The sequence below is a fragment of the Mesitornis unicolor genome, unplaced genomic scaffold (genome assembly GCF_000695765.1).
Source record: "Mesitornis unicolor isolate BGI_N332 unplaced genomic scaffold, ASM69576v1 Scaffold43850, whole genome shotgun sequence".
In the NCBI taxonomy this organism is placed as follows: Eukaryota; Metazoa; Chordata; class Aves; order Mesitornithiformes; family Mesitornithidae; genus Mesitornis; species Mesitornis unicolor.
In genome coordinates this window covers 1-14975 of record NW_010159701.1, presented here as the reverse complement: position 1 = coordinate 14975, position 14975 = coordinate 1, and the positions used below count along the sequence as shown (strand labels likewise).

Below are 14975 nucleotides of genomic sequence, written 5' to 3'. Positions count from 1 at the left end.
CCAGCACTTGGCCTTGTTGAAGCTCATAAAACACAGTCCAATGAAAATCAGAACCAAGAGAAAAACTGAATTTTGCCTTTATTCAGTAGCAAATACTGATTTTATCTTCATTTTCTCCTATGAGAGGATATTTAAAAGCTTATTTCCTACCTGTTTAAAAAATGTCCACATCACTAGGCTCTTTGATAATGTATTCAGTAAAGAAAAGACTGAAAACAATTCCTCTCCTTTCCCAGGTAAACACCATAACCAATGATCAAGAAAGGCACACTTCCTTCGTCTTCTTCTCTATCATATTAAACTAGTATTACCTAAACATTAGGAAGTTTTCATTGTCTGCTTAATGCATCTAACTCTTCCTTGAATGTCAGAAGTAATGGATAGCTTCCTCTGGCAGATTGCACAAATGCCAGCTTACTGGGTGACTGTGTATATATATGTAAGAACATATGAATAGGAAGAAAGGGAATAAATAATATTTTAAAAGACTCACTCCACTAATGCCATTTGCGTGTGAACCTTTTTAACATAATATTTTAATATAACAGATCCTTTTAACAATATATTTTGTTTTCTTTTTCTAGCTCTGTGACAGCAATGAATTCACTGTTCTGGGAGATATCCACAAGTGTGGCCTGACTGACACTGAGACATGCCTCAAGGGTATAGCCATCAGCCTAAGTGGAGGACAAACTGTAAGTAGCAAATATAGACACCTAACATTGTGCAGGGACATGAACAAGTAGTTTGCAAATGACACATGACAACACAGACAGGAAATCTGCACTGCTCTTTTGTTTTTTCATTTGAGCATGGTTAAAAGAAAAATTAAGAATACAGTAGGTGCACTGGAAGTCAAGACCCTAGTTATTTTTCTGTTATCTTTGGGTATTTGTTTGTTTATTTTGAGAGTCAATGGACCATAGCAATAAAGATTAAAGTATTGGAATCAGAACATCATCACTCTCTTCCCCTACTTTTTTTTTTCCTTTATACTGAACAATACTAGATACAAAATATTTGGAAAGTGTTTTACCTTTCCTAAATATGCTTGATAATCATTGTCTTTTCTCGTGGACAGAACATTGTGATCCAGCCTTCTGGCAGCGTATTTGTGAATATGATCTACACTCAGCTGCCGTTCTCTGCAGGTAAGTTCCTTTGGAAGACCTCTGTGATATTTGTCAGTTTTTACTTTAAAATGTTTTTACATTGGTTAATCTAAAGCCAAATTCTACTTTGGTTAAACTGCGGCAAACCCAAGGTACTCCAACTGAGCATAGTGTCTCATTTTAAAAAAGTAATAGGGTTTGCCTATTCAACTCTTAGAATTTTAGCAAAATTATGGTCTAATTTTAGCCATATCTAATTAAATGGAGGTTCAACTTGAGCAAATAGCATAATTACATGCTTCCAGATTCAAACATTGCCATAAGAGAGGAACGAAGAACTCTAATATGCAACAGGATTCCAATATTTCAAGTTGTTTAGTTCCCTATGTTCCCTCTGTCCCTTTGCTTGGTACACATTCATCACCAAAGAGTGTCTCTCACTCACGCCAGTTCTTCTCAGATACTACTGCACCTGAACAGAAAGGAAACAATGAAAGGACCGAACAGGTCCAGGTTGGACCCTACCACTAAATCATGCTGAATCATTTTCATCAAGCAAAGGTGGTCTTTTAAATAGTGAAAGAATTGTATGTTCTTTCCCTTAATTTAATACACCTAACAGAAAGTGGAGGTTTTTAATACATTTGTTGTTTAGGGGACACACAGACTGTTTTGGTGTTAGATTTGAAATTCTATATGGATCATTTTTTCCCCTCAGTTCTTCAGAAATTAGGATCATATCAAAAACACAGAATCCCTCTACATAATGAACAGGTATTTCAGCAGCTCATCTCATATGAAATTACAGCTCTCATGTTCTTACGTCCCTAGCAAATGTCACCATCTTCAGACCATCGTCCTTCTTCATCATGCTGCAAACAGCCTTCGGTCTTCAGCTACAGGTTCAGCTCGTGCCTCTCATGCAACTTTTTATAGACTTAGACCCATCATATAAAGGGCAGACCTGTGGTAAGTGATCTTTTCATAACAACTACCTTAATCAGTACACTTCATTCTGTAAGAGGCTTTCACAGCCCATCTGCTTCCTTTTAGGTCTCTGTGGAAATTTCAATGACATACAGACAGATGATTTCAAAACCACCAGTGGTGTAATAGAGGGTACTTCAGCTGCCTTTGGCAATACTTGGAAAACTCGGGCTGACTGTCCTGATGCCAAAAATACTTTTGAGAACCCCTGCACTGTCAGTATACAAAATGGTAAGCTCAGTATATAATAATCTCTTCTATTATGTTTTGAGATGGAAAGAAAGAATAAACTGATCAACTACCAAGTATTTAGCCAAAATAACAGCGGACCATTTGCACACACTATTTTCCTCAGTTGACACTAGAAGTCTCCAATTAATAAAAAATTACTAGAATAGTATTTTGGATCTCCAAAAATATTCATTTGGATAAAGAAAGCAAGTGTTTTTTTGCCAACTTAAGGGGAACTGGAACTATACAGCGCTTCAGGAATCCATACCTGGAAAGGACTGACTGTCACATAGGAAAAAGGCTGTGCAGGTTTCCACTGAAGGCTGGACTCAGTGTGGTCCTTCCACTGTTAAAACAAAAACCAGACTTACAATTCAGGCTCAGATTCTCAGGTTCCTAGGCTCCATTTCAGCCATGGAAATACACAATTTTTGAGCATTCACAAGTCACTCTTCTGTTTTCTGTGATAAACTAACATATTTTTAATTCACAATGTGAACCTTCTTTTCCAAAATCCAGCTAAGGATGTCTTAGTTTATTCCACGACAACTACCATGAATTAAGAGCATCCAGTGTATGAAGAGTTCATATTTCTGCATAGAGGAAGGGAAAAGTTGCTTGTGTTTCAGCAAATGCAAAGCTGAATTTTATTGTAAAGTTAAGCTTCTACAATTTCACTGCAGGAAGTATAGTTGCATTGAGACAAGAGTTTAGACAACGAAGTGCAATAGAAATTCTTATCATGTTTTCAATTCACAGACCAGTATGCTCAGCACTGGTGTGGACTGCTCTCTGATACCATGGGACCTTTTGCTGAATGTCATTCAACAGTGAATCCAGAAGTTTATCAGAAGGTACCTGGCTCTTAACTTTTTCCAATTTAAAATAGAAAGGCTCAGATTTCTGATACTAACACCTGAGAGAATAACTTGCCAACTGGGAGGAGATGCATTCATTACAGTTCTTTTCAAACCAATGGTTCATTTTTATCTACACATCATAATACTTACTCTGTTGTAAAGGTAGCTTTCTTTCCATTCCCAGGAGGAAAAATTTACAGGTGTATTGCGACTGCCCATATTTTTAGCTACTAATGTAAATGCCTAAGATAGGAGCTTGAACTCCCTGGACTCCTTATTGAGCCAAAGGACAAAAGCTGTACCTCCCGAGATATACAGAAAGTTTTAGTAGTATACAGAAAGAATCTTAACTAGCACTTTGCTTAGTTGCTCTGAACTGCTTTCAGAAGGATTTGCATATATCCAAGGACAAGGCAAGAAATGTCTGTAGGAAGCAGCAAAGAGATTTAGATAAGACATGAACAAAAATGTTCCAGGAAATCAAGGTGATGAAGCTCTGGAACAGACTGCCTGGAGACTTTACAAAGTCTCCCTGTTATTAGAAATCTGTAAGATTATGTTCAACAAACATCTTCTGGAATGATAATATTATAGAGATCTTGTCCAGCATAGCAACACATTAAATGACTTCTTGTTTACTTCATTCCTCTGATGCTAAGAGCCCAAGCTCCTAAGCCTATGTCCTAAATGTTGAGTGGCATCAAATACCCTCTACTTGTTCTAAGTATATATGGCACAGTGGCTACAAACTGGAAGTAGTTGGGAAACCTATCAACATCTGAAAAAAATAGTTTTAAATCGTGGACCTCTAATTATTCTCTCTCCTTGCAAAGACTCTTTTTTGAAAGTGCTCAATGAAATCTTCAAATGAAAAACAGGCGTATGTTTCTTATGCGCATAGATTACATTCACTTTTTGCTCTAACGAACATGACACTCTAAAAGGTATAGAGTGCCATGGCTTTCACATGACAACCTGATGATCATAAATTCATCCTCTGTTCCTAGAACTGCATGTTTGACACGTGTAACTGTGAGAAGAGTGAGGACTGCATGTGTGCTGCCCTTTCCAGCTATGTCAGGGCCTGTGCTTCTAAAGGAGTTCTCCTCACTGGATGGAGGAGCAAAGCCTGCAGTAAGTATGTCTCGTGAAAACTGTCACCCAAGAAGACACCACACAGCAACTTTCAGGAATTCTCACAGTAAATTGTGCTAAATAGTGTTTTAAGTTGAGCATTGACTTTCAAGAATTTGAGGAGGAAGAGAATAATATAAAAGACAAGCAATAAGCAGGGAGAAATATAAGAAAAGGCTTTGTTAGATTACTTGCTCAGAGCCAGCAGAAGCAACACAGACCTCAATAGCCTTGCAATAGGAATAAAAGTAGTAGGATGTTTCTCAATTTACCTTGTGAAATAATATAAAATTAGCAGTGAAGAAAAAACACACTATGCATTAATATAACTGAACATTTTTCTGTCAATAACATGGGCAAAACATTTGTATTTGTTATACATTTATGGGGGAAAATTCTGCTCTAGCAGTACCAAAAAAAAATAAACTATCAAGGATATTAGTAAAGCACATGTACACACATTGCCAAGTTTATCATATATGCTTTACCTGAAATACTGCATTTGTACCTATACTGGTTCTTAAATGAACTATGAATGTAACTCACCTTTTTGCTCTCAAGCAAAATACACCAGCCTGTGTCCGAAATCGTTGAAGTACACTTACAATGTTGATTCCTGTCAACCCACCTGCCGGTCTCTGAGTGAGCCTGATGTCACATGCAGCATCAAGTTTGTCCCAGTTGATGGCTGCACCTGCATAAATGGAACCTACATGGATGAAAATGGCAAATGCGTGCCTGCTTCTACATGTCCTTGTTACTACAAAGGAATGCCTCTCTCTTCTGGAGAAGTTATTCATGATAATGGTGTTGTCTGGTAAGAGTTTTGTAAAGATAAGAATGAGACTGGATATGGGCAATCGTGAAACCATATATACATTCATGTAATCTATTCAAATCAAATGCATTTCTCTCCCTAATAATTTCAATACAAAAAAAATCACAGATCCTTAAAAGTAGTTAGGGCTATCCGTACTTGGAAGACTGTACTTAGATTACTACAGAAATTCAATAAAACATACTATATTGGGTTAGCCTTGGCTAACAGCCAGACTACAACCCAGTTACTCACTTCCCACCACAAGTACTTTTCTTATCCATGACTGTAAAAGGTTTGTTCCATGGTTAAAGATGCTTGTGGATCCCATTACAGATAATTCACATTATGAATGGAATCTAATCTATTCTGTAGGACAGTTTTTAACCAGGCAAATGGACAGAGCAAACCTGTCTTTGTATACTTACACTTGTATAAGCCTACCTTGTATACTTATAACTTGGTTTGCTCTAACATAAAATATCTTTTAATAGTAGAAACTATCCTGATAAAGGACACATTTTCTCTGTTTTATCACACAGTAATTTTTCATTATTCCAAATTCATTAGGAAACAAGCTGAAATTTAACAAGGAAAAGCATAAAAAAAAAAACCATAACCATTCTCTTTTTTTTTTTAATAGCACTTGCACCTACGGAAAGCTGAGCTGCATTGGAGAGAAACCTGAACCAGGTAACATGTCACTTAAGATATTCTTTAACTCTCCTTCTCCATCTTCACCCTTTTCAGTTCTCTCTTTTTTTGTTACAATGATGCAAATTGTACAAGTCTGAAATCAAACAAGAAAATGAACTGATGATTTCTGTAATGTAGAGGATATTCCCAAAATATAAAGAAATAGTGTCTTAGCTTTCAGACGGTTGAAACAAGTTATAAACACCTGGGTTACCCAGAGAAAAAGAACAGTTAGGTCAGTGAATGAGAGGAAAAACTGTCCACATCTTAAATAAAATAAAAGCACTAAAAGTCTGAAAAAATACCAAGTAAACCAGGATTTTTGTTTTCTTGTTTTGTTTTGTTTTGTTTTGTTTTTTCCCTGAAAGGAAGTGTTTCACAAAGATAACTGAACATTACTTTCTATAAGTAGGTCAGCAAAACCACAAAAAACAGATAAACATGATTTCAAAACAACATTCAGTTCCTCTTTCTGGAATGCACTATACTAAGATGCACGTATCTCACAAAGGAGTCTTTTTTTTCCCTTCAGTTTGCATTAAAGAAACACAAAGATATAAATACATGGTTGATCTCACATTTCTCATTTCTTTTCTCTCTTTCAGTTTGTGTACCTCCCATGGTCTATATTGACTGTGGCAATGCCACTGCAGATGTGGTAGGTGCAGGATGCCAGAAGAGCTGTCAGACTCTAGATATGGAATGTGTAAGTACAGTTTATTAATACAGAGTTGAAAGCATATTAAACTAGATCTCTCTTACAATTACCAGCTGCAGCTGGACTCTCCCATCAGGGAAATGTTTCAAGTCATGTTTTCTATATGGTCCTTACAGTACAAAACCCACTGTATTTCTGGATGTGTATGTCCTCATAGCCAAGTGTTAGATGGCAAAGGTGGCTGTATAGCTCCAGAAGACTGCCCATGTGTTCACAATGGGAATTTCTACAGTCCAGGAGAATCGATCAGAGTTGGTTGCAACAACTGGTAAGACCATATTAAAAAATATTATTTTCTAGCATCTGAAAGGGAATAGTTTAAGCTCTAGGTGAATTACAGCATTTCACTCTACCAGGATCAATATTTATAGGAAGGAATGCTATATAACATGACCCACTTAGTATCTAAAAAGTAAGTTCTATCTGTTTTATTTACAATGGCACACAGCACAGAGATTGCAAGTAGTCAGAAGAACAATATGGTTTGGATGTTGTCATATTAATATTTTCTTTGCAGTCAATCCCTACATTTCAATACATCCAACAAGATTTGGAAATGAGAAAGTATTTTCTAACTCAAATTATTCATGACATCATGAAGTAACACAGTCTTTGGGTAAATCTCGAAGATTCTTAAACTATGCTGAATTTCTGAGAAATGAGAATGAGAATAAGCAAACCTTATTTTTTCATTATAAGCTTAACACATTTTAAAGTCAGATTGATGTACGTGCAGGAATGTACCTATAGCTATTTCATGTGTATGGGTGGTTTTTACATTTGGGGTGCTTTTCATCTTATGTAGCACATGTAGAAACCGAAAATGGCACTGCTCTGAGGAACCTTGCCTGGAAACCTGTTCTGTTTATGGAGATGGGCATTACACCACTTTTGATGGCAAACGCTTTGATTTTGAAGGAGACTGTGAATATGTTCTGGTCCAGGTAACAGAGTCCTACCCAGATTTTTACACTGTCAAAGTGCCTTCCATTTTACATATGACCATGTATCATAGTTAACACTGACTATCATTCCCCTGTTTCAGAACTACTGTGGTCAACAAGGTATGAATCAGGGAACTTTCAGAGTCATCACTGAGAACATTCCATGTGGCACTACAGGAACCACCTGTTCTAAGTCTATTAAAGTTTTCATGGGGGTAAGTGATTTCTTTGAGAAGTTGTACCCTGGGTCGAATGTGCCAGAAGGACAGAACAAGCTGTCCTAGATAGACCACATCATAGAAGTGTCCTCCAAGACAGTGAAAATGCTGCTATACTCCTTTGCTCACTGTCAATGATTCTACTTTCTGCTAGAGAAAGCAAAGGAGTGAACTCTAAAAAGAAATTGCTTAACATGAGGTTGTTGAATAGAATAATTTTAATGATAATAAAGTTATTAATTCAATAACCATTACTGGCAATACACAAAACTATATCCAATAGGTAATTTTTTTAAATTGGACTCTAACTTTTTATTTTCCTCTCCTAGAATTATGAGCTGGTACTCAGTGATGGACACTCTGATGTCATCCAGAGGACACCTGGAGGAAAAATGCCATTCCAAATTCGTTCCATGGGCATCTACCTAGTGGTTGACACTGCTGTTGGCCTGATACTCATGTGGGACAAGAAAACCAGTATGTTCATCAAACTTAGTCCCAGCTTTCAGGTACATTTTAAAATCCAAAACCTGGATAAAAAGACTTCTGAAACATATTCATGTTATCTGTCAGAGAAAAAACATGAAATTTAGGCTGTAAGCAGAAGACTGAAAGAGCAGCTGTTGCGTATTATTATCTTTGTAATGTTGACTTGGATTGGGTACTACACATTTTCCTTAATTTACATTATTCAGCAATGACATAACAGCAATGACATCAGTAGCTTTCTTCATGAAAAGCTCTCACTGAAGAAGTATGTTCAGGATTAGATAAAACTAATTAGCTCAATACTAAGAACAAGAACCATGAGTCTAATCTGCTTCTTATTCTCATCCTTCCTAACGAGAAGTTAGACATATCTCGTTATGAAGGTATTTTATGAAAATGCCCAGGACTGTTACCGAAGAGGCCCAGATAATCTCAAATAAGATTCATTCTGAGGTCCATTACTTGGGGATACCAAGAAACTGTGCCTTACTGATCTTTGCCATTTTGTGTTTATCCCCATGCAGGGACACATCTGTGGACTTTGTGGAAACTATGATGGTAATGGAAATAATGACTTCACTACTCGCAGTCAATCTGTGGTAGGAAATGTGCTAGAGTTTGCCAACAGTTGGAAAGTGTCTTCCAGTTGCCCAAATGCCAATCGTACCAAGGATCCATGCACTGCAAACCCATACAGAAAAGCCTGGGCACAGAAGCAATGCAGCATCATTACCAGTGAAGTGTTTGCAAAGTGTCATTCCCAGGTATGATAAAAACCTTCAGTCTTAAATTGTCCTGAGCCAGACATTACATTAATTTTCATGTGGGATAGCTGAAAAATACACTAATTTTAATACACTTTGTCATGCTTGACAAAGTGAAGTCAGACCAAGTTCCAGGGAGACTGCATAGAAAGTATTTTCATTTTCATTTTCTCAGCATGTGCCTTGAACTAGTGAACTAAAGAAATTGATAGTTGTTTTTTTGTTTTGATATTTAATAGAAGGGATAAACACAGGTAAATCTCAGGATATTCTTCTTTTCTAATGGCATCATTTTCTACTAATATAAATACCAGCCACCTGATATATATGACTGTGTACTAGCTTGTCGTAATGTAACAATATTCTTTCTGCAAATGTATCTTAAACATGAAATAGTTCTTAGCATTATGACTTATTACTAATATCTTTATCCTACATTTTCCACTTGATTTCTCAAAGCATTCTCATGGTTTCTTTCTTGTCTTTCTCACACATAGAGAGCTGTCAGTTTCAGATATTTTATTCAGATTTTTTAGGGCAATGAATGCCTTTTCAAAGAGGACAACTGCATGAAAACTCAAAAGTTCTGTCCAACAGGTTGAACCAAATGAATATTACCAAGCATGCGTGGATGATGCTTGTGCCTGTGACACTGGAGGAGACTGTGAATGTTTCTGTACAGCAGTAGCTGCCTATGCTCAAGCATGCAATGAGCTGGATATCTGCATTTCATGGAGAACCCCATCCATTTGTCGTGAGTCTCACCCTAGTACTTTTTGAAGTGGTTCAGAGGGAAAGAAAAGAGGGGGGGGGAAGAAAAATAAGTAGAACAAAGAAAGAAAGAAGGATAAAATTGTATTTTTAAGATGCGCTGCTGTATTCTAAAAGAAAAACAAAACAAAACAAAAAACCCACTACAAAGCAAGTTGGGTAAATCACTGGAAGCCAATCTATCTTCTTAAAATGAAATCATTGATAGTAACTTTACCAGTGGTGTCATTAGTGTCTGATTTACTTGCCAATCATGATATACAACTGCTGAACTATACTATTATATGACACTCTCATCTCTTTACATCAGGATCAGTGTAAATAAATATTAGTGCATACTAGCTAAAATAAGTGATAGAATTAATTGATTTTTCAGCGGTCCAGATATAACTCTCTTCTATGCTTTATAACTTTATTGATGTCAAAAGGTGGTAGAAGTGTAACAACTGTAATAAATTAGGAATAAAATAATACACTGTTCACCACCTATGTGATTATAATTATCACATGGGATTTTTTACCCAGCAAAACTGAAAGCTTGTAGAGCAAAAGGATCAAAGGTCTTCTTCTAACATTTCTTCTTCCTCTAGCTCTGTTCTGCGATTACTACAATCCACAAGGGGAATGTGAGTGGCACTACAAGCCATGTGGAGCCCCTTGCATGAAGACCTGCAATAATCCAAGCGGAAGGTGCCTTCATGAATTGAGAGGTTTGGAAGGTAAACATAATTATGCATATCTCATTCTACTTATAAAAAGCTAAAATGCAATATAGTTAACAAAATGTATAAAACTCGGTATTTGATATGTTTATATTCTATTTGATATGTTTATATTAGAAACCAAAAGAAGATATTTTTCTGATTAGTATTACTCCCTAATGGATCATACACTTGTTTGGAGTGAAGATGAGGACAAAATGCTCCAAAGCTTAACGTGCAATCAAAGGAATAGCAGGAACAGAGTCTGAAATTCCACTTACCATATGGGATAATTTGGAGAAAACAGATATAAGCAGAGTATAGAGTTACTTTGCCTCGTGAAAAGCCTAGTGTCACCGTAACTCTCATTTTTTATTGAAGGCTGCTATCCACACTGTCCAAAGGATAAGCCCTATTTTGATGAAGGAACCATGACCTGTGTTTCTAATTGTGGTTGTTATGAAAATGGAAAAAATTACAAACCAGGAATGCAGATGCCTTCAAAGCAGAACTGTCAATCATGGTAAGATTACTAAAAGTTTTTAAATGTTGAGCTTGAAGTTGTGGAACACAATTCATCATGCATTAAGTATTTTGTTTGCAAACAAGAAGTAGGCCAGTCATAGGCTGCTGAATAATGTCTAATTTTCTTCTGTTCCCAGGAACTTAAATGATGACATGGTGAAACATTTTACCATAGAGAAATTAATTTGTTACTTATTCTGCATGCTTATTAAAGTATTTTAAAATTATTATTATCATCATTATTGAATTAAATAAAAACAATTTTAAATAATAATAATAGTTGCAGCAATAGCCTGAGAATTTGTATTAAGATATCCTTAAAAAAGTTGTGTAAAATTTTTTAGAAGTTAGTAGGCAACTAATCTTCATTCTTTTGAAATTGTTTCTATTATTGCACTGGTACTTGCGTATTTGGAACTGTCAGCAAGTATTCCCACACATTCTGTCAGAATTGATGACATGCTGGGACAAGTTCTGATAAGCCTTCTAGAAAACAGCACAAAGTTAGCAGAACAAGTTGTGAAGCAGTTAACAACTGTCCTAAGATACCTTTAAAGTAGCTACGTTTGAATACTGTAAGCAGTACAGCCAGAACGGCAAACAGCTTAGCACAAAGCCCATCTGAGCTAACCCAACTTTCATGGCATGCTTTGCCTGCATCATCTATGTCATTAACAGCACTAAACCTAACCTGTTAAATACACATTTATATTCACTTAAGTTCATTCAGTGTACAGATGCCCTTATTAAATAAACATATCAAGATGCAGCTCTTAACAGATAATAGATAAATTCCCTTTAAAAACAGAATGCATTCTTGCATCTTTTGGAAGTCTGATGGAAACTTTCTGCATAGGCAACCTCAACACCCATAATACAGTGATTCGTTCTCAAATGATACATTAACTTCACTTTCCTCTCCAAAAGCTAAGTGTACCTATCGGGGAGATAAGAACATTTCACATCACCCCTCCCACATATTTGCCCAGCCTCCAGAAGCACCTATAAGGATACTGCATGTTTAATATGCTGGCATAGAAGAGTTGCCTTTCTTGCCAGAAAATTGAGTGATACTACCCAATCTGAATTTGTACAGCAGAACTGAATATCTAACTCAGACAAATGTCTTTCTATATTTAAACACACAATGAATAGCAAAGGACTGACAAAAAAATGAAACAATAAAATTATGTAATGAACCAATATATTCACATTCATTATCTCCTTTTTTCTCTTTTCCAGCGAATGCACAAATCATGGCAAAACATGCAAATATGATGAACATGGTATGTTGAAAAATTTGGTTATATTTTAATAGGATGCATTTGAGGTATTCTGCTCTGCGTTTTGGATACCAAGGAATAACACTCTCTTTTGGTTTACAGAATGTGTCTGCATTTATGAGGGAAAGATATACAATTATGAAGATGTGGTCTACAATACTACAGATGGCACAGGAGGGTGTATTGTCGCAACCTGTGGCCCCAATGGAACACTTCAAAGAGTAGTCTATGAATGTCCAATCTCAACAACACCCACAACAGCAACGACATTTCACTTCAGCACTACACCACCCGTCACTACTTCCACAGGTACATCTTTTATAGCCCATAAGAGCATATACTGTTCATCACTGAGTAAAATATAGCTACAAAACTATGCCCACATTTACAGCATAAATGAATGAAACCTTCAAAATAAATGACAGTAAGTCTCATTTATTATTAACATTTGGTTTCAAGTCAGTAGTTGGTAACCAAATCAACACAAGGAAATGAATATAGAAAATAAAAACACTTCAGAAACACAGAAATGGAAACCACTGCACCCTGGTTTCATACTATTATTTTGCTTATCTTTATAGTGAACAATAAAAAACAGTATCAGGTTTATTATCTGTAATTGTAACTATTTCTATTCCTGGAATAATCTTTACTGAAGGAGTAATTCATTATTTTTCCTATTAAACTACAGAATGATTGCTTTCTGTAAAATCTCTGGTAGGGTTCATGGTATTTGTAATTACAGTAATAAGAGGATTTCTCAGATATTGGCATTGAGATGCTTAAATTTTCATTTCTAGAATTGCTGTTCAACATCCTTCAGATTGGTAATCGCTAGTGACTATAGGCATATGTTGTTTAATGAAACAAGTATTCAGTATAAAATCTAGAACAAGTTTTGAAATCGCTGGAACCTTCAGAACTGCTGGAATTCATTAGCCTTCTTCGAGGCATTTCACAATGAGAATTCACCTCCAGAAGCTTATGGACTGCTCTCCAACCAATAATGGTTTCTTAAGATCAGAGCTAAAGTAGAAAGTAGTGTAGGGATGCTAATAATTCTGCATTAGACATCTTTTACTTCAGATGGAGAATCAAAGACAATGCAGTATATTACATGAGGAGTCAACTCATCTGGAAGAAAAAAGAACCTATGAATCTTGATGCATAGACTAAATGCTATTCTTTCCACTGGTTTTGAATTTGGGCTTTGACATTCCACAGAGACTAATAAATATGGAAAAAAGATACTAACCAAGCAATTACACTGAATCAGATGCAAAAAAAGATGTGAGCTTTTTCCCCTGCCTAATTTTTATAAATTATGCCTGAGACTTATTTCAGCACTCTGTAAATGAAAACTGGCATTCTCTCGGGAAGTTACAGCTCCAAGCAAATCAGTACATGAAATTGCTGTGTGATGGATTTTCTGTTCTACTTCATATTAAATTATAAGTACCTTAAACTGATGTACTACAGGCTCATAATGCAAGCAAAGGAAAATTCTCGGCCCATTTAATATAATAAGATAAAATCTACAAGAATTTATTCTAAGATTTGTTGCTCCTCTGTTTCTCTTTCACAGTGTCACCAACTACATCAGTATGTGTTCATGAAGTCTGTGAGTGGTCAGAATGGTATGATGGGAGTCTGCAAACCCCTGGCTATGATGGTGGAGATTTTGAAACCTTTGATGATTTGAGAGCTAAGGGTTATGCAGTCTGTAAAGCTCCACGGGCTGTTCAATGCAGAGCAGAGAAATTCCCTAATATACCACTGAAAGACCTTGGCCAAAAAGTAGAATGCAGTACAACGACTGGGCTTATATGTTACAACAAAGACCAAATTTCAACCATGTGCAACAACTATGAAATCAGAATCTTATGCTGTGTTTTTGTACCATGCTCTTCCACAACAAAGTTTAGCACACCAACACCAACCTCAACAGAACCTAAGAGCACAGAAACATCAACTCAAACTGAAGAAACAACATCATTTTCAACTACTACATCACAAGTTACCACAACTCCTGAAAGTACAACATTCACAACTTCAGGTATAACAGAAACAACCACAAGCACGACCGAAATGACGACAAGCGTTACCACTTCTCCTTCAACACTACCGCATTGCATGAAAGAAGAATGTTCCTGGACAATGTGGTATGATGTCAGCTATCCAGGGTCCGGATACGATGATGGAGATTTTGACACAATTCAGAACATCAAAAAAAAGGGATACAAAATTTGTGATAACAGAAAGGCTGTTGAATGCAGAGCAGTAAGGTTTCCTGATACACCATATCCACTTCTGGAGCAACACATAACATGTAATACAGAAGAAGGGTTGATATGCTACAATAAAGACCAACTACCACCAATCTGCTATAACTATAAAGTCAGATTTCAATGCTGTAAAAATGTAACAGTACCATGTCAACAAACTACAGCACCCCAAACAACGACACAAAAGTCAAAAACTACCTCAATTTTTTCAACAACTATGAGTACATCATCTACAGAAATAATAACAACACCACACTTCCAGACAAAACACAAGACCACGACAGAATCAACGGCTCCACCAGAAACAGAACATATTCAAAGGAGAACTACAACAAAACAAACGACATACACTCCAACAGAATCAGAAACGACGACGACCTCAGGAAGGACCATACCAACAATGAGCACACACTCCTCCACCACCACCCAGTACACGACCG

General features: G+C 36.4%; 1 protein-coding gene across 1 annotated transcript; it reads left to right on the top strand.

Annotated features, from left to right (window-relative positions):
- Positions 1–584: 584 nt before the first annotated feature.
- Positions 585–14530, top strand: LOC104535753 (mucin-5AC-like; the record flags this gene model as incomplete). Its single annotated transcript, XM_010187493.1, has 20 exons — positions 585–695; positions 1082–1151; positions 1944–2081; positions 2166–2330; positions 3090–3184; positions 4198–4324; positions 4886–5141; positions 5785–5834; positions 6443–6543; positions 6672–6823; positions 7361–7499; positions 7601–7714; positions 8047–8226; positions 8731–8970; positions 9568–9724; positions 10332–10460; positions 10824–10965; positions 12210–12253; positions 12353–12559; positions 13836–14530. Coding segments are annotated over 20 exons (3312 nt in total), but the record flags the coding sequence as incomplete, so codon positions are not given.
- Positions 14531–14975: the final 445 nt, after the last annotated feature.